The following is a 27,768-nucleotide window of genomic DNA, read 5'->3' as shown; positions in this document are numbered from 1 at the left end:
ATCGCCAACAGGTAATCAAAACTAATCTGGAAACAGCAGGCAGCTAAGAAAAGCGCCCCCCTGACAATTATCACCATTGTCTTGTATGAGAGATCATCACTGTCGGATTTGAGCAGAAAATCGGTTGATATCATTATGATTGAAGATAGCACATTGTAGTTGTTGTCAGGAGTCTGCAGAAAATCGGTTGATATCATTATGATTGAAGATGCATTGAGTTGTTGTCAATGCAGAGAATTGATATCATTATGATTGAAGATAGCACATTGTAGTTGTTGTCAGGAGTCTGCAGAGAATCGGTTGATATCATTATGATTGAAGATAGCACATTGTAGTTGTTGTCAGGAGTCTGCAGAGAATCGATTGTAGGCAGCAGCAGCAATTTTGTAGAAAGTTAAGTTACTTTATAGTTTATTACAGTAGTATAGCAAATGTAATTATAGGACCTAAATGCTGTACATTGTACATGCATCAGGTAGGCGAAAGGTATAAACAAACGTACTTACTTACTTTGACCCATCGCTCATTTGGGAGCATAGGCCATCCTCTCTATGGCACTCTGTTCTGAGAAGTCTTCTCCAGCTCATTCTATCCACATGGATTCTTTTATCTGCCTAATGTATAAACAAAGGATGTCTTTTTTATCAACGTACAGAATTAAACAATCAAACATAAGCCAAAACACGAATAATACTTTTTCAATCAGTTTTAGCCCCGGGCATTATTCTCTAATTTCTCTATTGTCTACTATTTCAAGGTCCTGAATAGTCTCACGTACCTGAGCTAAAATACCAGGGGGAGGAAAGTCAAATGGATTGTGATTATTGTCCTGGAACAGATTGAACCTCTTACAGACTAGAAGAGGATGTGAGCTGCATCCCATTTCAACACAGGCCCAGGTGCATTTCCTCTATCTCAAACAAAGGTGGCATTTACAAATGGGATCTAGTAATACACGGTAATACACAGTTTAATCTCACCCCTATCAACTGTAGTTTATAACCTCTTTCCAATACAAGAATGAGTGTTTTGAGAAAGGGCACTGCACTGCCTGTGGTAAGCATTATCTTCTGCGCCAACTCTTTCTCTTGTATGCCTGTAAGGATCAAAACACAGCAATTACCATTGATTTCTAGAAGGGACAACATATCAGCTATTCTATGTGTAGAAATGAATGTGTACCATAGGAACAGTGAATAATAGTGATATTGTTTGACCCACCCACACACACACACTTGCTTACTAGTATCCGATGATGACTTGAGTGTCTTAGTGTGGCTGTAGTCCAATCCCTGAACCACATCGTCTGTTGGAAACAGGGTATACAGTCTCGGATTGGGGGTGGAGGTGCATTTCCGGCTTCATTTCACTTGTCATTGTGACATTGTGTCTCTTGTGACGGTTTATTTTCTTTAGTTCATTCCTGTCACACACACAATGTAAGGATTATTTTATCATGTACCCATGCCTTGTTCTGTTATATCTTACCACTGCAGAAAAGCATACCAAATTAGCAGCTGCTCACTAATGCCATCATAAAGGGCAGGGAGGCTGCTACAGAAAGATCTGGTGACAAAATCATCTTCAAAGAGACATCTGTAAAATGGAAATAGGTCATCTCTGTGAAGCTACTGAATTCTGTCAATCATCAGAACAAAATGCTAAATAATGAAATTAAATTAAATCGTATTTGCGCTGAATGCAACAGGTGTAGACTCTACCGTAAAGTGCTTACTTACAAACCCTTTCCCAACAATGCAGACTTAAAAATTTAGAAAAAAATTCTCAATAAAAAAAAGGAAATAGCAACACAAATATATAACAATAATGAGGCTATGTACAAGGAGTAACGATACCGAGTCAATGTGCAGGGATACAAGGTAGTTAAGGTAATTAAGTTAATATGTACATATGTAGGGGTAAAAGTAAATAGACAATCAAGATAGATCATAAACAGAGTAGCAGCAGCGTATGTTAAGAGTGTGTAAAGGGGATGCCTAGTCAGTTACACAACTGAATGCATTTAATCGAAATATGTCTTCCACATTTAACCCAACCCCTCAATCTGAGGTTGTGTGAGTGTGTGTGGTGTCAATATGCATGTGTGTGTGTGTGTGTGTGTGTGTCCAGTTTGCATAGAGCCAGCGCAAGAGAGAAAAGGGGGGGGAGGGTCAATGCAAATAGTCCATGTAGCCATTTGATTAACTGTTGGCAAACTATTCATTGAAAACTGATCAATGTGGTTTTATTGCATACTTTATCATGTCTTATCAAATTGTTTTCTGGACCATATGTTAATAGTGACCTGAAATACACACTTCCTCCTCAGCCAGAGTAACCTATGCGTTGCCACTTAGGGGAGTTATCAAGCACCCTTTTGGACTACTCTTCCTCCTTGGCAGAATAGCCCAGTTAATCTCAATGACACCAACACACATGGCATTACAGTGTTTTCCCTCATGCATCTAATTCAAAGAAATGCCACAAGTATCATAACAATGCTGCTAGCATTGTGTATGACAGTGCCATAGCAGCCTTCTCACTGCACATCCAGGTGGTAAGGAGGTCCTAGTCCAAGAGTAACAGACATTTCTGCCATGGCCAAGAGGGACCATATGTCTCTGCTGTCTTGAGTCTGTCCCGCCTCCATTCCAGTCTGCCAGGCCTCTGCAACATATGGGGCTTAATGCTATTAAGCATGAGGTTTATGACCTCAAAGGCGTTTCTGTCTTCGTTTGTACAGGTGAACCTAGCTATGTGTCAGTAGTTTCCCAACTGACAGGCACAACAATGTCAACAGGCAGGTTCTCAGGGTGGTGGTATTCACCAAAGACATATACCTACTTCAGACAGGTAAGTGGGACTGATTGTTTTAATTCATGAATTAACCAAGGCAATGGTCTGCAGGCTACTAAACCAGCCAGTGCTGCTGCCACCACTGCCATATCAAAGAAGAATGGACACACACAAGGTGTTTTGCTCTGCTTAATGACAAATGAGATAGGAGCATTGACAGATCAATTTCAACTGGCAACGCAGCTAAAGTTACAGTACAAGTTGTTTACTAGCTGGAGTTAAATATTACAGTAGCTTACCTCTGATCAGCGAAGAATACCAGCAACTAGCAAGCATGGCTCCAGATCTCACTAATTCATTTAGGCATATAATATGGAGTAAAATCCATTGTCATCAAATAGTCTGTCTCGATACAGCTAGCTAGTATTGTAAACGTATGGCGCTACTACAACTTGCTATTTAGTTATCTAGTTAAATCCAATTGTTACAACATGACACGCAAAAGTACATGACCATCATTTTAGACGACACCGAGTTCAATGTTGTTTCCGTTTACTGTTACCAGAGAAACGCGCTGCCCAATCAAAAGTCGTTTAGTAGGGACCTTCGACTCAGTAACCAATCTAATCTCGCATTGTTGTAAAATTAGCCAGTTTGAAACGCAAACCTAGCGATTTGAAACTGTCAAGATCTACAAGTTGATAATACAAAACAAACGCAAGACGAAGGCAGTTCGATATACTCCAAAGCACCAAGGTAACACTTTTGCAAATGTGGACGTGATATAAGACAAAATTAGACAAATTCGTTCCAAAGCTGCATCGTGTGTGTGTGGAAGCGCTAGTTTGCTATCGCTACTGTTAGCTAGCTGTGTTTACTACGCTAGCTAATTTAGCGAACTGATACGGGTTAACGTTAGCTAAATTAAAGCCAGCTAGCTAGCCTAAATGATGTTGATCAAAATGTACATGGTCTGTGCTATCCGGGATCCTAGGGACGTCCCTACAGTAAACCTTACCTAACCATTTAAAATGTAAATTTCAATTGGGTAACGTTAGGGCCGTTCCAAGGATAGCACGGACGTAGTGCTAGGGCAAAAACCAAAACGTGCCCCAGGAGTTTGGGATACTCTGACTAACCATAAACCGTACTGTAAACATTTACATTTCAACGGGTAGGGACTTCCCGACAAGGATTCCGAATAGCACGAACCCTGACAATCACCAAACGAGATTCTGTAGGCTGTCCTCGCGAGACGACCCTAACCTTAGCTACCTTTATGTTGGTCCTTCTTCTCGGCTGAATCTTTGAATATAGTACAGTAGTTATGTAGTTGGTTTACATCTCAATGAGCTATGTAGTATTTGTCATCATGCTATCTGACTTCAGCAGATGACCATTCCAAGTGCCTTTCCTGTTAAAACAACCAGTTGCATTTTTATGTATCTTTCCTCAGATGTCCTCAGATGAAGGGGATCCGAGCAGTCCAGTTCTGCCAGGGGACTCAGATCAGGGCAGCTCTGTCTCCTCTGAGCTGCAGGTAACAAAGCACTTACTTTTACAGATTTATGGAGATGTGTTCATGAAGAGAAATACAATTCTTCATGTTTTAAAACTCATCAGTCGACTGTTTTGATGAGGTTGCAATTGAAGTTACCACAGCCACCAAGTCAATATCGTAAAAATCCATGGAAACTAAAATGAGCTTTTTGGTCTTAATTTAAGGTTATGGTTAGACACAAAGTAAGCAGTGTGGTAAGGGTTAAGGTTTGGTTAAAAATCAGATTTTAAGAAGAAATTGTAGAAATATGTGGGGTTTAGCCATTTATTATGGATCCCCATAGCAGCTACTCTTCCTGGGGTCCAGCAAAATTAAGGCAGTTTATACAATTTTAAAAACATTACAATACACTCATAGATTTCACAACACACTGTGTGCCCTCGGGCCCCTACTCCACCACCACCACATATGCACTAAATCCATGTGTATGTGTGTGTATAGTGTGTATATGTTATCGTGTGTATGTGTGAATGCATGTGTCTGTGCCTATGCTTGTGTTGCTTCAGAATCCCTGCTGTTCCATATAGTGTTTTTTTCTGTTTTTTAAGTCTAATTTTACTGCTTGCATCAGTTACTTGATGTTGAATAGAGTTCCATGTAGTCATGGCTCTATGTCGTACTGTGCACCTCCCATAGTCTGTTCTGGACTTGCCGACTGTGAAGAGACCTCTTGTGGCATGTATAGTGGGGTATGCATGGGTGTCTGAGCTGTGTGCCAGTAGTTTAGACAGACAGTTCGGTGCATTCAACATGTCAATACATCTCATTAATACAAGTAGTGATGAAGTCAATCTCTCCACTTTGAGCCAGGAGAGATTGACATGCATATTATTAATATTAGCTCTCTGTGTACATCCAAGGGCCAGTTGTGCTGCCCTGTTCTGAGCCAATTGTAATTTTCCTAAGCCCTTTTTTGTGGCACCTGACCACACGACTGAACAGTAGTCAAGGTGTGACAAAACTAGGGCCTGAAGGACCTGCCTTGTTGATAGTGTTGTTAAGAAGGCAGAGCAGCGCTTTACTATGGACATATACATACTTTTGTATCAATATGTTTTGACCATGACAGTTTACAATCCAGGGTTACTCCAAGCAGTTATGTCATCTCAACTTGCACAATTTCCACATGATTTAATACAATATTAAGTTGAGGTTTAGTGAATGTTTTGTCCCAAATACAATGCTTTTGGTTTTAGAAATATTTAGGGCTAACTTATTCCTTGCCACCCACTCTGAAACTAACTGCAGCTCTTTAAGTGCTGTAGTAGCTGACATGTATAGTGTTGAGTCATCCGCATACATAGGCACTTTGGCTTTACTCAAAGTCAGTGGCATGTCGTTAGTAAAAAATATAAAAAGCAAGGGGCTTAAACAGCTACCCTGGGGAATTCCTGATTCTACCTGGATTATGTTTGAGATGCTTCCAATAAAGAACACCCTCTGTGTTCTGTTAGACAAGTATCTCTTTATCCACATTATAGCATGGGGTGTAAAGCCATAACACATACGTTTTTCCATTAGCAGACTATGATCGGTAATGTCAAAAGCTGCACTTAAGTCTAACAAGACAGCCCCCACAATAATTTTATCATACATTTCTCTCAGCCAATCATCAGTAATTTGTGTAAGTGCCGTGCTTGTTGAGTGTCCTTCCCTATAAGCTTGCTGAAAGTCTGTTGTCAATTTGTTTACTGGGAAATAGCTTTGTATCTGGTCAAACACCATTTCTCCCAGAAGTTTACTAGGGGTTGGTAACAGGCTGATTGGTTGGCAATTTGAGCCAGTAAAGGGGGCTTTACTATTCTTGGGTAGCAGAAAGACTTTAGCTTTCCTCCAGGCCTGAGGGCACACACTTTCTAGTAGGCTTAAATTGAAGATGTGGCAATATCGTCTGCTATTATCGTCAGTCATTTTCCATCCAGATTGTCAGACCCTGGTGGCTTATCATTGTTGATAGACAACAAAACATTTTTCGCCTTTTTCCACACTGGCTTTACGGATTTCAAAATTTGGTCCGATATACAGTGCCTTGCGAAAGTATTCGGCCCCCTTGAACTTTGTGACCTTTTGCCACATTTCAGGCTTCAAACATAAAGATAAAACTGTATTTTTTTTGTGAAGAATCAACAACAAGTGGGACACAATCATGAAGTGGAACGACATTTATTGGATATTTCAAACTTTTTTAACAAATCAAAAACTGAAAAATTGGGCATGCAAAATTATTCAGCCCCCTTAAGTTAATACTTTGTAGCGCCACCTTTTGCTGTGATTACAGCTGTAAGTCGCTTGGGGTATGTCTCTATCAGTTTTGCACATCGAGAGACTGAATTTCTTTTCCCATTCCTACTTGCAAAACAGCTCGAGCTCAGTGAGGTTGGATGGAGAGCATTTGTGAACAGCAGTTTTCAGTTCTTTCCACAGATTCTTGATTGGATTCAGGTCTGGACTTTGATTTGGCCATTCTAACACCTGGATATGTTTATTTTTTAACCATTCCATTGTAGATTTTGCTTTATATTTTGGATCAGTCTTGTTGGAAGACAAATCTCCGTCCCAGTCTCAGGTCTTTTGCAGACTCCATCAGGTTTTCTTCCAGAATGGTCCTGTATTTGGCTCCATCCATCTTCCCATCAATTTTAATCATCTTCCCTGTCCCTGCTGAAGAAAAGCAGGCCCAAACCATGATGCTGCCACCATCATGTTTGACAGTGGGTATGGTGTGTTCAGGGTGATGAGCTGTGTTGCTTTTACGCCAAACATAACGTTTTGCATTGTCGCCAAAAAGTTCAATTTTGGTTTCATCTGACCAGAGCACCTTCTTCCACATGTTTGGTGTGTCTCCCAGGTGGCTTGTGGCAAACTTTAAACAACACTTTTTATGGATATCTTTAAGAAATGTCTTTCTTCTTGCCACTCTTCCATAAAGGCCTGATTTATGCAATATACGACTGATTGTTGTCCTATGGACAGAGTCTCCCACCTCAGCTGTAGATCTCTGCAGTTCATCCAGAGTGATCATGGGCCTCTTGGCTGCATCTCTGATCAGTCTTCTCCTTGTATGAGATGAAAGTTTAGAGGGACGGCCAGGTCTTGGTAGATTTGCAGTGGTCTGATACTCCTTCCATTTCAATATTATCGCTTGCACAGTGCTCCTTGGGATGTTTAAAGCTTGGGAAATATTTTTGTATCCAAATCCAGCTTTAAACTTCTTCACAACAGTATCTCGGACCTGCCTGGTGTGTTCCTTGTTCTTAATGATGCTCTCTGCGCTTTTAACGGACCTCTGAGACTATCACAGTGCAGGTGCATTTATATGGAGACGTGATTACACACAGGTGGATTGTATTTATCATCATTAGTCATTTAGGTCAACATTGGATCATTCAGAGATCCTCACTGAACTTCTGGAGAGAGCTTGCTGCACTGAAAGGGGCTGAATAATTTTGCACGCCCAATTTTTCAGTTTTTGATTTGTTAAAAAAGTTTGAAATATCCAATAAATGTCGTTCCACTTCATGATTGTGTCCCACTTGTTGTTGATTCTTCACAAAAAATACAGTTTTATATCTTTATGTTTGAAGCCTGAAATGTGGCAAAAGGTCGCAAAGTTCAAGGGGGCCGAATACTTTCGCAAGGCACTGTACTTGGATGTGTAGTGTCAGCGTTTGTTACTGGCATGTCATTCTTAAGTTTGCTTATCTTGCCATTGAAAAAGTAATTAAAGTAGTTGGCAATATCAGTGGGCTTTGTGATGATTGAGCCATCTCATTCAATGAATGATGCAGTCGAGTTGGCTTTCTTTCCCATAATTTAATTTAAGGTGCCCCAAAGCTTTTTACTATCATTCTTTATCTAATTTGTCTTTGTTTCGTAGTATAGTTTATTTTTATTATTTTTTAGTTTAGTCACATGATTTCTTAATTTGCAATACATTTGCCAATCAGTTGGGCTGCCAGACTTATTTTCCATACATTTTGCCTCATCCCTCTCAATCATAAAGTTTTTAAATTCCTCATTAATCCAAGGGGATTTAACAGTTTTTACAGTCAATTTCCCAATGGGTGCGTGCTTGTTAGTAACTGGAATGAGCAATTTCATTCATGTGTCAAGTGCAGCGTCTGGTTGCTCCTCATTACACACCATAGACCAGCAGATATTCTTTACATCATCAACACATGAATCACTACAAAACGTATTGTATGACCTCTTATACACTATATTAGGCCCAGCCTTTGGAACTTTGGTTTTCCTAGATATGGCTATTATATTGTGATCACTGCATCCTATGGATTTGGATACTGCTTAAGCAAATTTCTGCAGCATTAGTAAACATGTGATCAATACATGTTGATGATTTAATTCCTGTGCTGTTTGTAACTACCCTGGTAGGTTGACTGACAACCTGAACCAGGTTGTAGGCACTGGTTACAGTTTGCAGTTTTTTCTTGAGTGGGCAGCTTGATGATAGCCAGTAAATATTTAAATCACCCAGAAAATATACTTCTCTGTTGATATCACGTACATTATCAAGCATTTCATACATATTATCCAGATACTGACTGTTAGCACTTGGTGGGCTATAGCTGCTTCCCACAAGAATGGGCTTTAGGTGAGGCATATTAACCTATTAACCTAACCATGATTACTGCTTACAATAGCTGTAGGATAAACAGAAGTATTCGGTGCAATTGGGTACATAAATGAAGGTACTTACATTGTGTTTGCCAATGCCCCTAGGATCATGTACATTTGATGCAGCATTATGACAACTCATTGTCTCAATGGTAGGGATTAACTGAGCTGGTCTTGGATCATTGAACAGTCATTGTTTCAACGCAGCCTTGAAATGCATGGACAGGAGCCAAGATGATTTGGATGGAATCCTTCATTCCTGTAGAGTATCTTCTATTTCCAGAAGGTATCAAAGTTATCTATACAAGTGACTCCAGCAGAGCTACAGTAGTCTTTTAGGCAGATGTGTAATGCCAGCAGTCTGCTGAATCTTTCACACCTGCGGCCCAACGATGATACTGGACCTGAAATGATTGACCACTTTTTAGAGTCTTTTAATGCTAAAATCAGTTCTTTAAAATCCATTTTCAAATGTTCCGAACTAGCCCGCCTGACGTCGTTTGACCCCACATGGGCTACGACAGTGTCAGCTCCCAGCATTTGTCGTAGAAGCAGCCTTGTGATGTCCTGTACTCGTGTAGCACAGGGTTTTTGCCTTGGGAACCAAAATGTTTCTCACCATAGTGTTGCCTATGATGACAACTGGTGATGTTGAATGGGCTGGTTTCTCAGGCAGCCTCACGGTCGGATGAGGGTGGGAGCTTTGTTGCTGTGTTAACTAGTGATAACCTATCTACGCAGTAAGCAGAACTTTATTCACACATTATTTTAATTCACATTTACATTTTTTTTAAACCTTTATTTAAATAGGGAAGTCAGTTAAGAACAAATTCTTATTTACAATGATGCATCCCCTGGGTTAACTGCCTTGTTCAGGGGCAGAACAACATATTTTTTTATACCTTGTCAGCTCGGGGATTCGATCCAGCAACCTTTTGGTTACGGGCCCAACGCTCTAACCACTAGGCTACCTGCCGCCCCGTTTCAATGTCTCTTCTCATATGATTGACAGGATGAATATGAAGAACTTCTCCGCTACGCAGTGGTCACTCCTAAGTATGACCCGCAGCCCGCCACTCAACTGCAGCTTCTGAGTGCCTCACAACTGTCTGCGGATGGACGGGGTTCCCGTGGAAATGATGACGCGAGGTCCCATCGCTCAGCAGGTACAGTGGGCCGCTGCTCACCCACACACTTGTTACACTAAGCCGTTCTGACAGACACACAGCTTGAGGCCCTCCACATTGCTCCCTTCAAATGATCCACTGTCGTAAAGGATTTGGCTTCTCTCCTGCTTTGGGTCTTTCTGTTAAGAAATGCTTCTCTCTCTGTCGGTGTCTTTTAACCCGGGCACACACAGACTCGATTGCACCAAGCCCAACAAGCTGTTGAATGTTCCATGTGTATTTCACAAGTACCGAAACACTTGACATGGAGAGATTAACTGCTTGATGATAGCCAAGACCTGTCCCAAAACACAGACTGAGAGGCATTGACACTACTAGTTAATCATATAACTGAGAATGATATCAGACCGTACATTACAGGAGTGTAGGTGTCTGAGCTTCTCTATTTAATATCAGAAGAGCCATTCATTCTCTGTTCCCTGCCACAAGCAAGCTTACACACAGCTTACACCCAGTCTATCAGTCTTTCCTCCAGACCATGGCATTCTCAGTTGTAGAGCTTAAACTGTCATGGAGTAGTGTACTGGGATGTTAAAAGCAGGCAGGATTTTGTGCGCCTGACTGGTAATGATATGCTGGCATCCTGCCCAAACTGCTCTTTAGAGTACAGACTTTTTTTCTTCTCACTGCAGGGTTTAATTAAGATATTGCCATAAATGCATTCCTGGATGAAGAGCCAGAGTTTTCTTACTTAGTATTCTTACCATCACACGCACTCTCTGTTTCTCTATCACTGTTTCTCTCTCCGGCTCTCTCTGCCTCTCAGGCTCAGTTTCTGAAGCTGAAGATGGGAGACGCTCTAGCAGGGGAGTGAGGTCAGCGCGGGCCTCCCCTTTTATGGTGGAGCCCAGGGCACACTCACACACCTTTGAGGGTAAATACACACATGCTTTATAACTATAGTCCAATAAAAAGCATTATTATAAAGACCATGAGACAGAACAGGCATGGGATATGTATAATTATCGTATACTATTTTGATGCTCCCAGAGCATCAAACATTCTTTGGGACCACTGTGGTTCTTTATCAGGTTTGAGTGCAGAACATCAACCCAGTCTCTTGACCTCCAGGTAATGAAGAGATGGCTGGCAGGTCATCTGTTGTCTCAGACGCTCACTCAGACAGACTGCCGACGCCGTCGGAGAGCTCAAGACACGGCAGTCCAGACCCCCTGGTCACCGTGGTGACAGAGATGTTTGTCTCTGAGGAGAACCTGAACAAGATGGAGAACCTCCTGGACACCTGGAGCGACAAGCTCAAGGTTAGCTTGCCCTGCCTCTTTATTGTCTGTCTATTCAATGTCTGGCGATTTTGTTTTAGTTTGGTGAGAATAGATCCTTATGAGGCTGTGTTCTTGGGTTATGTTCTGTTGACCTGATAGACGCGGTAAAGAGGCCAGGGGTACTCGACCAAAACAATGGAAACACATGGGGATGGGAAGATCCCGAATCTCCTCATTGCACCCCAGCAAAATGAGCGTACATTTAGGCTGTTGTTTATATGTGTATTTCACACTATGTTGAGGTAGAAATCAGAGTATAATGCTTGTATGGATGTCAAACCCAATAAAATGTTCATGTCATCGTCACCAATCAACTGCATTGCAGTTTAAAAACACTTGACTACCACCACCGATTTCTCTATTCTAGCGATGCTACCTGCCTATATGAACTGCATTTAGCAGTCATTTCTAAACCTGAAAAGGGACTACTTCTAAATGTTATGCAGTCGAAAACAGCCAAATAAATCCAAATCTGACTTCAGTAACCACACACACGTAACAGCCTGTTACGATGCATCAATCATGACGGATTTGACCAATATCCACTTTCTTAGATCAGATTTGTTGAATGTGCGCCAATCTGGCGTCCCTCTTCTATCCCTCACGGCCTGCGTTCCATTGACCTCGTTACCGCATCTACAGCGCTTATTACATTTCGCTTTCAGTGATGTGTTTCCTAAATGATCATCTGATTCTTGATTTGTCATTTGTGATTCAGTATCTCTATTGTGCTGTTGAAGTGGACTGCTATGTTTCTTTGTTAAACCATTCCATCCCTGTCTCTCCACCCCAGGCCAACGTGCTGATGGAGCTGAGGAAGTGGACTGCTATGTTTCTTTGTTAAACCATTCCATCCCTGTCTCCACCCCAGGCCAACGTGCTGATGGAGCTGAGGAAGTGGACTGCTATGTTTCTTTGTTAAACCATTCCATCCCTGTCTCTCCACCCCAGGCCAACGTGCTGATGGAGCTGAGGAAGTGGACTGCTATGTTTCTTTGTTAAACCATTCCATCCCTGTCTCTCCACCCCAGGCCAACGTGCTGATGGAGCTGAGGAAGTGGAAGCTGGTCTTCATGGAGCAGCACAAGCTGGAGGTGAGGAAGGAGAGGGAGAAGCATGCTGCCTCTATAGCAGGCCTCACTGCAGAGATGGACAGCCTGAAGGAACTGCTCCACACCTACGAGACCTCCAACCAGAGGAAGGACGAGGTACGCAGTCTACGCATATCATACCACACACACCTCCGCACCACACACCCGCTACTGGTAGGGTCTTACCTATGTAAAGACAAGCCATACAGTTCTCTTCAACAGTGTTGGTGTGTTATGATGAATTGAGTGTGTGAGGCATCGTGTGTGTGACGTGTATTGTTTTTCTTGTAGGTGATAGTGAACCTGAGCCAGGCTGTGGACAGACAGAGGGAGAGGCTGGAGCTGATGAGGACCTTCACCCACTGGAGACTGCAGCACAGCGAAGCCAGGGAGCAGGTGAGAGACCGGCGGGAGAGGGGTCTCCCTCAGAGGGCTAGGGTGTGGTTGAGATGGGGAACAGTCTGTACGGGACACACGTATACGGCGCACTGCATCTTAATGTCTGTTTTTTAAATGACAGCTCACCCCTTTAACCAAGGAATGAGTTGCACATGTCTATTCTGTGAAATGAATGTCATAACATTCTTAGGGGAAGTGTACATTTTAAGTGCTGACAGTACTCCAGCAGGGTTATGCAAATCCTGAATCTCTGCATGATTAACCGACACATGCATTACCATGTCGCATCACATTGAACATGCATACATTACGTTTTCACACTTAGATTTTCCACTTGTGATTTTTTAAATGACATGTAGTATTATTGGTCCGGTGCCTGATATTCATGGGTTAAATAAGTGATATTTGCATCCATGTGACAGTATTTAATACCTCGTTTTTCACTAAATATCTGAAGTGTCGGTTTGATTCCCGTGTGTAGCAGAGTCTTCCTCAATGTTCCTCCCCCTGTCCCCCGTGTCCCTTCCCCTCCCTCTCCCCAGGCCCACAGTGCCCGGCTGGCAGAGCAGCACTACCGTCTGCAGCTGAAGAGGAAGGTGTGGGCAGGCTGGCACAACCTGGTCGAGGGGAGCTGGAAGGAGAAGGTGGAGAAGGCGTGCCGCGCCCGGGCAGAGGAGGTCTGTGTGCGCCTGTCAGCTGGCTATGAGGACAAGATGGCAGAGGTAGGGAGGAGCTACACGCGCACACACACCCGCACACACACACTCGCACACAGAGGTTGCAACATAGAGTAGGCCTATACAGTTCCAACCATAGAATTATATATGATCTCTGGTTCCAGCACTCTGAAATGGTGTTCTGTCCTAAAAGAAGAAGGCCGTTTCACATGAGCACAGAACAGAAGCTAACTACACAACTGAGGAACCGAGGAAACATTGTCTTACAGAAATAGTGTCATTCACCATACTGCATAGTTCTGCAGGCCTGGCACCTTTCAGCTTTTTACATGGCAAATATACCTTTTTGAAGGTTTTTCTGTGTCGGGCTATGTGAAGAGATTCGAATAATGGTCATGTATAATTGCTGCACTATAGTAGTGAGTGAGCCTAGTTGATGGAGGCTGCAGTTTGAGCCCAGTGAAGGAGAGGAGCAAGAGCAGGAAGTGGGCCTAGCACGCAGAGAGAGAGAGAGGGAGGGAGAGAGAGATGGTTATTAGGGAGAGAGAGAGAGGGAGAGAGATGGTTATTAGAGAGAGATAGAGGGAAGGAGAGAGGGATAGAGGGAGGGAGAGAGAGATGGTTATTAGAGAGGGATAGATGGAGGGAGAGATGGTTATTAGAGAGAGAGAGAGAGATGGTTATTACAGCGAGAGCGAGGAATTGCAGCATGGAGTAGGTGGTCAGTTCAGAGTTAAGGAAATGAAACAAGCTTCCCTTCTACCTCATTCCTCAGTTGCAATCGAGCCAGTCCTCTTATTTATGTTTTCCCCAATGTGGCCTTTGCATTTTAATTACAGTACAGTTAACAATGATGATAAATTAATTAATCCCTCTCTCTCCTTCTCCCGCCCCCCTCTCTCTTTCACCCCCTCTTTCTTCTCTCTCCTTCCTCTCCCTCCGTGTAGCACGTGGAAGCGCTGGATGCTGCCCAGGCTGAGATCCAGAGGCTGCACTCCGAGAGGGAGCGTTATGAGGAGTCCATGAAGAAGGCCTTTATGAGGGGCGTGTGTGCCCTCAACATGGAGGCTCTCAGCATGTTTCACACTGGGGAGGGACGAGCGGAGCACGACCTGCACGGTTAGTAACACCCGCACACACACACGGCTCTGTCAAGAAACCCCTCTGTTCCTGACACTTTAATTCATAGAACAGATTGTTAAAAGAAGTATATTATACTAGGAATGGGCATGAGTAATCTAGTACTCGAACGGACGTGAAAACCTTTCAAGTGCTATGAAACTATTTAGTGGAATGTGCTTTGTGGCTGCCAGAACAGGCAAGTGAAATGTTGTCCCAAATGTTTTGGATTCTAGTGTTCCATTTGTAGATGTGCGTTTCTTTCTTTTTTTAAACAAGCCGAGCATCAGTCTTCTCCCTAAATTCCCTTTCCCCTCTGTGTCTCATTCACTCAAATGCATTCCACCACTCCCTCTACACACAGGTGCAGAGTGCACACACACAAGCTCCCATCAGACCTACAGAAATAAATGATTACAAAAACATATCTAACTGATGGGATACACAAGATACATTCCTTGACAAGTGACAACATGTTATCACCAATGTAAAATGGACTGGTTGATTGAATTAGGAAAATATGTGTTCCAACAACGAGCTGCAGTTTTAGAATTATTCTATGAATAGAATTGCGTCCCGTCTATTTTCCGCTGAGGCTACTTTGCGAACTGCTAGTGCCATATAGAATTGGTTAGCCCTGCTAGTGCCATTTAGAATTGGTTAGCCTAGGCTATAACCCCCCCCCCATAATTAATCAGCATACAGTGTTCAATGTGGAGATGGTAATCCAAAGAACAGGCATAATAAACTAAATAGAATATCTGTATATCGAAAAGAAAACAGACTTTGGTTGATAACACCCCAAAAATGTTTCAAGTCTTTCAATTCACCAAATTGAGCCCCGTTACAAATTATCAATATTTGAGACCAACTTTTCCAGACTCTGAATGCGCATAACTTCGTACTAGCAACTTTTTTCATTTAGAAAAATATTCAGTTATAGATCTTAAAAATCTCAAATTTGGACCCATCAGAACAATGGACAGATTTATACAGGTCTAATGTCCATTTCTCGTGTTTCTTAGCCCAAGCAAGTCTCTACTTCTTATTGATGTCCTTTACTAGTTATTTCTTTGCAGCAATTCCACCATGAAGGCCTGATCCACGCAGTCTCCTCTGAACAGTTGATGTTGAGATGTGTCTGTTACTTGAACTCTGTGAAGCATTTATTTGGACTGCTGTTTTCTGAGGCTGGTAACACTAATGAACTTATCCTCTGCAGCAGAGGTAACTCTGGGTCTTCCTTTACTGTGGCGGCTCTCATGAGAGCCAGTTTAATCATAGCGCTTGATGTTTTTTTGCGAATTGACTGACCTTCATGTCTTAAAGTCATGATGGACTGTCATTTCTCTTTGCTTATTTGAGCTGTTCTTGAAATAATATGGACTTGTTCTTTTACCAAATAGGGCTATCTTCTGTATACCACCCCTACCTTGTCACAATCTAACTGATTGGCTCAAATGTATTAAGAAGGAAAGAAATTCCACACCTGTTAGGCACACCTGTTAATTGAAATACATTCCAGGTGACTACATCATGAAGCTGGTTGAGAGAATGCCAAGAGTGTGCAAAGCTGTCAAGGCAAAGGGTGGCTACTTTGAAGAATCTCAAATAAAAAATATTTTGACTTAACACTTTGTTTCTACATGATTCCATATGTGTTATTTCATAGTTTTGATGTCTTCACTATTATTCTACAATGTAGAAAATAGTAAAAATAAAGAAAAACCCTTGAATGAGTAGGTGTGTCCAAACTTTTGACTGGTACTAATATATTTATATTAGATCTGTAATGGTTATGATTTAATTAGGCATTGTTGCGCACTGTTGGCTTATAAACAGTGCGGGCCTTGTGTTGTAAAAATCTATATTTTACTCGAACAGTCCAAAAATGTCGAATGCCCACCCCTATATTATACTACATCCCCCAGTTGTATCTGATCAAGCCACGCATTCAGTTTATTAGTCTATTGCCTAGGCTCTGTCACCCTAAAACACAGACACTGTTTCTGCAGTGTGACACTTTGGCTCCTTGCGTGATGATGGTAAATCTTTGGAAATGCTGACGGCATGGTGATCTGTGGAGGTTGTAACCTTGGTGTGGCGGTTGTCGTCCGCAAATGCATGTATGAGATTTTAGAGATTCAGCTCGAACTTAGAGTGGTTCTAGTTTCAACACATACATTTATCTGTGTCTGATTTGAGTTTTGTCTTTTTTGGGAGGGGGGGGCGTTAAATCTAATTCAAATTTTCTCATCAGAATAATCTGGAATGTCATACAGTAATTTGTCTCATGTTTTATAATTGACAGGGCCACTGTCTGCAAATGACAGAATGTGATTTATGTTGGTTACATTTGATTATACTGGGCTTATTTGATTATCAGCTTTCACATGTCCAGTCATGAAGCTGGTCTGGCTTCAGGACTTAAGCCTGTGATGATTATATGACTGCTCTTATTGGTCTTCCCTCCATAGATGCTCCGCCCCCTCGGGATGATCCTGGCACCGGTTCATTGGCCCATCTCCAGCAAAGGCCTGCCTCCTCCACTCGGTTCAGCCCTGTCCACTTTGACCCCCCTGTACCACCGTCCCAGAGTGACGCAGAGGAGACAGTGAGATGCTGACACGCGCACACACACACACACACACCCACCCTGGTTACAGTCCATAAATGCAATGGCAATCACTACTACTATGGATCAGGTTCCGCCATCATTAAACAACATATTGTCATGTCATTTGCTGCAGTTGTATATATTCTTTCTCAAGACTAAACATTTTCTCACTAAAAGTATTTTATAATTGCCACTACACAATGTTCAGTCACAGCCTGTCTCGAGATAATGGTTTATGACTGCTGACTCCTCAAACACACACCAGGCCTCTGTGTGATACATTGGATAGGCCTGTTATATTTACAGGGCATCAGTTTGTCTAATTTCTTCATCTCCTTTCCTGTGTATGGGCTTCTACCTGCACTCTTAATATCTGCCCACTCACTCTCTCTGTCAGGTGGGTTCCAATGTCCCAGCCTCCAGAGTTGAGTTGTTCCCCTCCACCACAGTGGTCCACACCACCCTACCACCAGGGGGCACTGCAAGCTCCCACAGACAGGTTAGTACTAGCATTGATTGTGGTCTATGGCACTGGGAGCTTCTTATGGCCATGTCCCGATTCTATACCCCCACTTCTAAAGTGTGCACTTGCACACTTCCTGTCATGGATCTACAATCATTGCATTCGATTGGTGTAATCATTGGCTAGAGGGAGTTTTAACCAATCTGAAATCCACGATGGGAAGTGTTTGAGAAAAGGGTGTTAGCCACTGTTTCTGGTTACTGTGACCTTTTCCTCACCATTTATCAAACAAAGTGAAAGGTCACGCGTATTTGTTGACTGTTCCTTAATGATCATCATTTGTATCAGGTCAGTACACGGGTGATCACATCGGGTCAACAGAAAGCCTCCAAAACCGTGACCGCTCGCATCACGGCACGCGCCGATCTCCGCGCTCCCAGCTCCGTACGTGCTCCCAGCAACCTCCAGGTTATGGGTGTGGCTCCTCCCATGAGCTCTGTCATCGTGGAGCGCCATCACCCCGTCACACAGGTACACTATCATCACCAAGCATGTCTATTTTACGATGAACCAAAATCACCAGACAAGTTGATTTATGATCTGTAGAAAGACACACCTTCGCTGAACAGACCTCAACCTGTCTCACTTATCGCTCTTTCTCTCTCCTAGCTCACGGTGGGTCAGGCCACCGCAGCTAAGTTCCCCCGCTCCTCCTCTCAGCAGGGCCAGGGCCCCTACAGCAGCAAGAGTTCCTCCAGAACACACTCAGCCTACCACGTACACTCTATCAAAGTGGTTGAGTAAACACACACACACTCAACATTATCACCTATGGTTCACATAGGAAAATTCCACTACCTTATATGCAAATACAAGTAGTCTTCCCGTACAATGACTTGGTCAAGGTGATACATGTGCACAATTGAATATTCCCAAATATTCTACACATACGTAACCACACACACACGTTCACTACTATGAGAGAACTATGAATGACCTGAACCATTTCTGTGAGAACTAAGTTTAGGATTACAGAAAATAATTTTTCAAATGCAATCAATAAACATGATAACACTCTGGAATGGAAGGTAGAATGGTGATGGATGGAACCGCCTTGTCTTTTCAGAGCATTTGGATAATGACTTTCACTGGTTTTACTTCTTATTGTGAATGACTTTTTGTATTTTCTTCTGGTTTTTTATTTGTTGTTTTTAAATGATGGAAAGTTAGTCTCTTGACTGTTGTGTGAAATCGCATATTTGAAATAATATTGCGTTGATGATGTGTTGAGAACAACACTTGTGGTCAAGTTTTCAGGACTGTATCAAGGCCATATGTTCATGTTTTGGTCAAAATCTGCACTATAAACTTTTACGGTAAATTCTTGAACATGAATAAAACATGAATTGCAAATATTCTCCGAATAATAAACCATTCCCTAATTAGATGTTGAAGTCAGAAGTTTACATACACCTTCGCCAAATACATTTGAACTCAGTTTTTCACAATTCCTGACATTTAACCCTAGTAGAAATTCCCTGTCTTAGGTCAGTTATGATCGCCACTTTATTGTAAGAATGTGAAATGTCAGAATAACAGTAAAGAGTGATTTATTTCAGCTTTTATTTCTTTCATCACATTCCCAGTGGGTCAGAAGTGTACATACTCAAGTAGAATTTGGTAACATGGCCTTTAAATTGTTTAACTAGGGTCAAACATTTCATGTAGCCTTCCACACGCTCCCACTGTGAATTTTGTCCCATTCCTCCTGGCAGAGCTGGTGTAACTGAGTCAAGTTTGTAGGCGTCCTTGCTCGCCTACACTTTTTCAGTTCTGCCCACAAATTGTCTATAGGATTGAGGTCAGGGCTTTGTGATGGCCACTCCAATACCTTGACTTTGTTGTCCTTAAGCCATTTTGCCACAACTTTGGAAGTATGCTTGCCATGTGCGATTGCAAACCATAGTCTGGCTTTTTTATGGCGGTTTTGGAGCAGTGGCTTCTTCCTTGCTGAGCGGCCTTTCAGGTTATGTCGATATAGGACTCGTTTTTCTGTAGATATAGATACTTTTGTACCTGTTTCCTCCAGCATCTTCACAAAGTCCTTTGCTGTTGTTCTGGGATTGATTTGCACTTTTCGCACCAAAGTAACCTCATCTCTAGGAGACAGAACGCATCTCCTTCCAAAGCGGTATGACGGCTGTGTGGTCCCATAGTGTTTATACTTGTGTACTATTATTGGTACAGATGAACGTGGCACCTTCAGGCATTTCAAAATTGCTCCCAAGGATGAACCAGACTTGTTGAGGTCTAAAATTTTTTTTCTGAGATCTTGGGATTTTCCCATGTTGTCAAGAAAAGAGGCACTGAGTTTGAAGGCAGGCCTTGAAACACATCCTCAGATACACCTCCAATTGACTCAAATGATGTCAATTAGCCCATCAGAAGCTTCTAAAGCCATGACATTTTCTGGAATTTTCCAAGCTGTTTAAAGGCACAGTCAACTTAGTGTATGTAAACTTCTGACCCAGCGGAATTGTGATACAGTGAAATAATCTGTCTGTAAACAATTACTTTTGTCAAAAAATGACTTGTGTCAGGCACAAAGTAGATGTCCTAACTGACTTGCCAAAACTATAGTTTGTTAACAAGAAATTTGTAGAGTGGTTGAAAAACGAGTTTGAATGACTCCAACCTAAGTGGATGGAAACGTCCGACGGTACATGGAAATGTGTACTGCTATGGATCCATTGAAAAAGAACCACACAAATGCTCTCATTTGGGGAAATATAGAATCTGGTTGACTGAGCGTATGTCTGTCTGTAGATGTTGACACGTTCACCACCCTTTATGAAAGGATGCATTTCTTCATGTCTCCGTCCTCTGTGTCCATTCGTATTTTATCTGCAAAACAACCAAACAGCCATCTATAATTCTCTGTTATGGCTTCAACATGAATGTAATATTTTTTTCCTACAAGGTAAGGGTCATGGACACACTATACCTGCTACGGTCTTGTTGTCTATGGCAAGCAGGCCCTGGTACAGCTCTTTAGCAGGATTCAACTGGGCCAGCTCTGACCCATGGAGCCAGATCAACAGCATCCTGTTCCCATGGTCCTGGTAGCTCCGCTTCCCTACACACAAGCAGTGAACAGACTAAATGAGAACGCATTCTCAGTCCACTTACCTGGTAAAATAAGGGAAACATGAACAAAATAAAGCTAGTGTCTAAACTTTCCTTATTAAGTGGCTTGGTTTTGGGACACAATTCCAAGTATCTACTGAACAATACTTTAGAATCACTCTTGCCAGATCTTTACATTTTGTATTTATAATCAGTGAGTTGTTTTCTGATATTCATGTGAATGATTACCCCCACTGGGTTGTCACCTGTCCACTGCTCCTCGATGGCAGCCACCTGCTGCTCGGTGAAGTGCCAGTGCAGCGCCAGCCTCTTCCAGTCACCCGGCTCCAGCAGGCGGTAGGCCAGGTGCCAGGCCGTACCGCGGACATGTTTGCTCTCTGCGCGGTGGTCTAATTTAAACGTCAGCGGAGACTGGCTGTGAAGATTCTCATTAAGCTCAGTGTTGGCCTGGAAGGGTAATCACATTAAGTCACCTGAGAAAGGACACAAGCTTCACACACTGAGCACGGTGTCCACAGACAAGCACACGCAGGCCCATGCTTATTGAATGCCAGAGCCACTTGTTTTGGGTGTCAGGTAAGGTTGGAAGAAACACTATAAAATTGACAATGACATTGGTTGTCGAGCATTTCAGCACAAATCATTTTTCCCACAGCCAGCATTAATGGTATTACAGGGATTCATCTGGAGTTGTGATGTTAGGAAATTAATCATCTGTGATGAATGTAATCTTTGATTTCCAGCTCCACTACAGTGCATGGATTAACAGATGACTCTAACAACGTATTAGTCTCATTGATTGATTGAATTTACAGAATTGTATAATTTAAAAACACATACAGCCATATCACTAATAGGGAGGACTCCCATAACAGTACACGGTCTGCATTCTTTCACAATTGTATAAAATAAACAAACACAATGAAGTTATTTATTTCCATTATGGTTCTCTATTACCCTCCTCCATGTGAAATATCTCTCTGCCTTGATGATCATGTCCACGATGATGACTTCGTCTGCTCGGGCTGCCACAGCCAGTGCTGTCTTACCCTGCTGCTCAAAACGAAGCAGAAAACATTGAGTGGGAAGTTGCAGTGAAAAGGAGAGGGGTTAAATTCAGGTTTACATCATAGTTGTGGTTGTCCATGTTCCACCTTGTCCTGGAGGGTCAGGTCCATCCCAGCTTTCAGAAGCATGTCAACAATGTCCACTCTGGCCAGCTCTGCTGCTACATGCAGGACAGTCTGGGACCTCTAAGGAGGACAGACAGGAGTGCAAGGTACATGTTGCCCTTAACCACAGATCTAGTGTCAGGTTACCAAACCCATAACCATTACAATGCCTCTAAATCATTAGTTGCATCCCAAAAGGGGCCCTATTCCCTAAAATAGTGCACTACTTTGACCAGAGCCAATGGGGCAGAGAATAGGGTGCCATTTGGGATGCAACTGATGATTTCAAAATAGCTTTAGGACTGAGTGCACATGCGTTGTACATACATGATCAGTGATGTTGATGTTGCAGCCAGCCTCCAGCAGTGTGTGGATGACAGGGATGTGACAGTTCTTCACTGCCAGGTAGAGAGGAGCCTGGAGGTGCTGCCAACAGAGACACAACCAACATGGACCATTAGATAGAAACTCTCTGATGTCAGGTCACTTACTACTGAGTAATTACTAGGATAACATGTTGGCTTCATTCATGTTTGACCAAGACTTAGTACGAATCCTCTATGCTCACTCTCACCTGGTTTTGTAAGTCCATCTGGGCCGTGTTCTCTATGAGGAGTTTCACCAACGACGTGTGACCCTTCTCTGAGACAGGGTGTAGAGCACTGCTTTGGCCCTAAGGGGGTGGTAAAGTACTATAGTATAATAAACTGGGTCTGGAGGGATCCTTCCTTTAATGATTTAGTAACTTTGCCTAGTGGTGACCATTATACTGACTGGTTGGAGTGTGTGGTTGGTATGGTTTGCTGGCGTACCATGGTGACAATGTTTGGGTCACAGCCTGCCTCCAACAGAGCCTGGACACAGTCCTCATGGGCAGCGTCAGCAGCCAGGTACAGAGCCGTCTCCCCAAGCTGCCCCGGATACATCACTCATTGAGCAGATATTGACCTAAAGCAGCTACTGTATGGTGTTGGCATTGAGCAAACACAGTCACACATGCTGGCAATCAAACGGCTCCAGACAATGTTTCCAGTGGGACTCTACCTTATTGACTTCATCACGAGTATCAAAGCTCTTCAACAGTAGCTGGACGGCATCCAAATGGCCATTGCTGGCAGCCAAGTGCAGAGGTGTGTCCCCATTCTAGCAATTAAAGAAAGAGGAAAAGCAGGAGGGTGGGAGGAAAGGAGAGATACACAGTAAACAGGAAGGAGAGATGGAGAAACAGTCGAACAGTCATACAGCCTCCTACACACACACACACACACACACACCTGGTCTTCCTCCATGGTGGCCATATTGTATGCCTCCTCCATCAACATCTGCAGCATCTCAACAGAGCCATGCTCTGCTGCCAACGCAAACACCCTGTGTCCAGACTGAGAAAGAGAAGGAGGGAGAAGAGGAGAGGAAGAAAAAGGGTCAGCTTACTGAACAAAGGCAGCCCAACCAACATTTGAAATGGATGCAATGGTTACTGATACTGTATGTCTATGTGATTACCAGGTCCTCTTTGTCCAGTTCTTTCATCATCAAGTCGTAGATAATGAACGTCACAATGTCGGTGTGGTTGTTGATGGCAGCACAGTGCATGATGTTCAGTCCCACCTGAGAACAAACAATACAACTCACCATCTCCATGCATGACACCTCAAGACAATTTGACATATTAGATTCTCCAATGGCTATGTAGAAATTGGCTCGGTGGTTGATTATTGTAATTGGCATCCCAGATGACTGAGATGTCAGTGAACTTAGGTCTGACCAGCATCACAAGGAAAGGGATAACTGAGACACACTCAAGGCCTTCTGGAATAGCAAAGAGAATGTTTTAAAAAGAGGTTCCCTACCGCATTCTGAACACTTGGGTCAGCACCACCCTGCACAAGCAACTTCAGGATGGCTACACTCCCAAACCAGGCAGCCAGGTGGATGGCTGTCACTCCATGCTATGTGAGTATGTATGGAAGAAATAGGGGGAGAGAGAAATAGAGGGAAAGAAAAAGACAGAGGGAGTTGAGCCGTTTCATTTTCACAAACCATGGCCAATCTCTTCAACTGTCGGATTGTTTGTTGAAGAGGACAAGCTTAAAATGTCACCATCACTAACAATAGAATAGTGGTGTCGTCCTACCTTGTCCGCTTGATTGAGATTTGCTCTGCGCTGTAGAAGTACTTGGACGGCCTCTATGTTTTTCCCAGCTACTGCATAGTGCAGGGCAGTGCGATCATGCTAGGATCAATGCATGGGACAAGTTATCGAACAAGTGACACAGAGCAGAATATATGGTGATATTAACTGCAGTGTGGCTAGCTGCAGGTAGCTTAGCGGTTAGAGTGTTGGGCCAGTAACAAAAAGGTGGCTAGTTCAAATCCCTGAGCCGACTACGTCAAAAATCTGTTGATCTGCCCTTGAGCAAGGCACTTAATCCTAATTGCTCCAAGGTCACTAATGGCTGATCCCTGGCCGGGACCCCACTCTGAGGGTCTCAGGTGGAGTGGGATGTGCAAAAAACACATTTCCATTTCATACTACACACTTGTACATGGGTGAAACAGGACAAATATAAGCACACCCTACTTGACCTTCGGTGTTCCATGGATATGAGGACTGACTCACCAAGTTCTTTGCGTCGACATTGACCGCCTTCCCCAGAAGCTTCATGGTCTGTACATCATTTATTTTTGCTGCGTCAATGTACTCCTTCTCTAGCGCCAACACTACAAACACACAACAGAGACACAAGGTGCTTCACAATAAGTAACACATCAATATGCATGTTTTTCTTCTGAGAAAGTGTTCTTCTTCAGAGCGTGTGAAATAGGAGTTACTTTGAATAGTATCAGGGCGGAATTAGTCATGTGTGTGTGCCCTATACAAACACAGCTCTTTCTCTGTGTTTGTAGAGCCTATACATCTGTCATGGGTAATGATTTGACTGGACGTGAACACCCAGTGAGCAAAGAGCTTGTAGGGCATGCCTAACACACCTCATAATCAAGAGGAGAAGGATATTCATTGCTTGCTTTGATCTGTAGAAGAATTTGCTAGCATGAATATTCACCAATGTTGCTAAACATGTGTGATACCATAATTACAAGAGCACACTTTACAATCCTGTCAAACTGGGCAATTGCCAGGCTCTGTTTCCTCAGGCTATAATTCTTAAATTGGACCTTAACCAACCACCTTAGTCATCAGTGTTTACTTAAGTTAGATGACTTTGATAAAAACATTGAAAAAAAATCTAAACGGGCTTCCAGTCACTCAGCCATTTACATGAGTGCGCACACCCCCCCCCGCATGTGTAAGCACACACACACTAACCTGGTACTCACACATCTCTTTATTATCGTAGCTGTTGTCTGTCTCCTCCATCTCCTTGTTCTGTATAAAGTCTGTGAATCCCTTCACCGCTTTTTTCGAGTTTTTCAGTGTTTTAGGGTTCAGGTTTAGTTCTTTCAGCTGTGCCCCCATCCTCTCCTTCAGAGACTGTATCTCCTTCAAGGACCTTTTCTCCATGGTGAATATCTAGTGACTTCTCCCTGGAACCTGGGCGTGATCCCAGTCTGTCTCTGCTTTATACCACCTCTGCTTCTCTATACTTGTCTTGCCAAACAACCATGTAGAAGTACTGAATTAATGCACAAAGTCTGGTCAGGAACTGGAGCAGATGCTGAGGAACCTGAAAAGAACTCAGCACTGTCAAATACACAACAGTCTGGTAACCCTTTCTCTTATACTGGTGATATAGCATTCACTGAAGCTCGTCCTGCATAAGGAATACAAATTGGTGTGGGAATGGAGCAATGTATGTACATTTCCTGGGCTGGAGGGCTGACCTCTGTTTGTTCTAGAAGCTCACACCCTTCACATTGAGTGCATGATCAATATTGTGTCATGCACTACCTGCACATGCAGTCTAACATTGGAATAGACTGTATGAGTGCAGAGTCATGAATCCCATCTTGTCATTAATTTATTTGATTAGTGACTAAGCTCCTACATGTTTGTAAAGTAGACTCATTATATTATTATGAATCTAAGCCCCAATCTAAACTACAACAGTAGTCTAGGTCATATGTGTGTTTAAATGGATTTGTAGATGTCAGATGTAGACTGACATCGCCCAATAGGGTTTCCCAAGCTCGGTCCTGCCCCTCCAGGGATATTCAACTCTTACCCTATGAGGTCCGGAGCCTGCTGGTTTTCTGTTCTACATGATAATGAATTGCACCCACCTGGTATCCCAGGTCTAAATCTGTCCCCGATTAGAGGGGAACAATGAAAAAAATGCAGTGGAACTGGCTTCGAGGTCCAGAGTTGAGTTAGAAGTTGCTAGAGTTTCAGCATGGAACGAAACAGGTGTGTGTGTGTGTGTCTCACGCAAATGATGGAGCAAAGTGACAGTCAACTGATGAGGAACGGGCTTTCTTACCATAGTGAGTTACGTTATAAATCATGAGCTGGATAGAAGCAGTCTACTCCGTTCAGAACTGGATAATAATTGCTGTGAGTCATCCTCCTGTCATAACAGGCTATTGTTTGTTCTTCCTCATAAAGCTGTGCTTGAGAATAGCCTAGCCTCGGCCTATGGCTATAGACTTTCATTCTTGTTATTTTTTTTAAAGTGGCGACTTGAAGACAACAGTACCTTCTCAGGCTATTAGAATATTTGGGAAATAGGGTACTATTCAGAACTTGAGTTTGTTTTAAAGTTATGGTAGGCCTAGCAGGATATATTATAGGCCATTTGGTTTCAACTTTGCATGGATGGATTTTTCTGACCAGATGGATCATTTTTCTTAATTAATAAGCTTGAACTTGATTAAACTTTTAATTACATTTTTCTTTCGGCCATTGATATTGTTTTTTCGCTCTCATTATTAGTCCCATGGCTACCCTACATTTGTAGGCCATTCAAACAACTTTTTGAGATGGAACTCAGATGAATTCATTGTTTGATCGGCAGAGAGAATAAAATGATGAAAGCATACTATACCCCGAACTCAGTCATATCGAATGGAGAGACAAGGGTATATAGCCTACGTTTTTTTAAACAGCTAGACACAATATAGTTAAGGAGTGTCCGTTATAGAAAAATAATAGGTTTAGACTATGAGGCCCATGTATCTGACAGAGCCAGAGCGAGGATATTGTCTGACTGGACGTTTTGCACTGAAATAGGCTATAGCAAATAGGAAGATAGATTACTGGAAATGTCCCTCATGTGCTGCCCTGACTGAATCCATTCTAGGCATTCTGCGTGGCATCAGTCAAGTTCAAATAGGCTAAACCATCGTCTGTCACATCACGATGTTGTCACCATTGATGATGGCTGTCAATCTTCATCGATAGACGATCGTTTGAGTTTATTTTATTTTTACAGGGACAGTGCACATTAATCAACGTTTCAGTAAAAGTGCCGGTTTTAGCCAGCCGGCTAATTTTCAACCGCAGTCCCTGGGCAGGTTATTAAAAACAATTACAATATGGACAATAGCAACATAGGACAAGCAAGACATAGCATACAGACAGAGCAACATAGAACAAAAAGCAGCAAGGCAAAATCCATAAAAGCAACAAAGTGTTTCCACACCTCACAAGTTACAGACAACAG

General features: G+C 42.7%; 2 protein-coding genes and 1 long non-coding RNA gene across 5 annotated transcripts; 1 reads left to right on the top strand and 2 right to left on the bottom strand.

The window, feature by feature from the left end:
- Window positions 1–689: 689 nt before the first annotated feature.
- On the bottom strand, window positions 690–3,461 carry LOC135542775 (uncharacterized). Its single transcript, XR_010456133.1, has 3 exons — window positions 3,096–3,461; window positions 1,244–1,423; window positions 690–1,096 (listed from the first exon to the last, which is right to left on the bottom strand). It is a non-coding gene; the product is annotated as an uncharacterized LOC135542775 (long non-coding RNA).
- poc5 (POC5 centriolar protein homolog (Chlamydomonas)) lies at window positions 3,462–19,275 on the top strand. The gene is made up of 13 exons (XM_064969928.1): window positions 3,462–3,552; window positions 4,253–4,336; window positions 10,005–10,158; window positions 10,946–11,053; window positions 11,251–11,441; window positions 12,494–12,670; window positions 12,845–12,949; window positions 13,495–13,674; window positions 14,577–14,748; window positions 17,226–17,362; window positions 17,763–17,864; window positions 18,177–18,359; window positions 18,498–19,275. The coding sequence occupies exons 2-13, from the start codon at window positions 4,253–4,255 to the stop codon at window positions 18,630–18,632; spliced, it is 1,728 nt and encodes a 575-aa protein (XP_064826000.1). The 5' UTR covers window positions 3,462–3,552; the 3' UTR covers window positions 18,633–19,275.
- A 66-nt stretch (window positions 19,276–19,341) lies between these two features.
- On the bottom strand, window positions 19,342–25,936 carry LOC135542757 (ankyrin repeat and death domain-containing protein 1B-like). 3 transcript variants are annotated; one of them, XM_064969940.1, is made up of 15 exons: window positions 25,487–25,936; window positions 24,768–24,868; window positions 24,282–24,380; window positions 23,998–24,096; window positions 23,651–23,755; window positions 23,422–23,526; window positions 23,192–23,290; window positions 22,960–23,058; window positions 22,722–22,820; window positions 22,475–22,573; window positions 22,130–22,228; window positions 21,933–22,028; window positions 21,221–21,422; window positions 20,833–20,964; window positions 19,342–20,732 (listed from the first exon to the last, which is right to left on the bottom strand). In XM_064969940.1, the coding sequence occupies exons 1-15, from the start codon at window positions 25,668–25,670 to the stop codon at window positions 20,677–20,679; spliced, it is 1,674 nt and encodes a 557-aa protein (XP_064826012.1). In that variant the 5' UTR covers window positions 25,671–25,936; the 3' UTR covers window positions 19,342–20,676. The 3 variants fall into 3 exon arrangements, with proteins under 3 accessions (XP_064826012.1, XP_064826027.1, XP_064826018.1); XM_064969955.1 differs by having other exon boundaries at window positions 25,476–25,554; XM_064969946.1 differs by lacking the exon at window positions 19,342–20,732 and having other exon boundaries at window positions 20,842–20,964; window positions 21,204–21,422.
- Between the last annotated feature and the right edge of the window lie 1,832 nt (window positions 25,937–27,768).

Source organism: Oncorhynchus masou, chromosome 1, assembly GCF_036934945.1.
Source record: "Oncorhynchus masou masou isolate Uvic2021 chromosome 1, UVic_Omas_1.1, whole genome shotgun sequence".
Classification (NCBI taxonomy): domain Eukaryota; kingdom Metazoa; phylum Chordata; class Actinopteri; order Salmoniformes; family Salmonidae; genus Oncorhynchus; species Oncorhynchus masou.
This window is presented reverse-complemented; position numbering and strand designations above follow the sequence as displayed.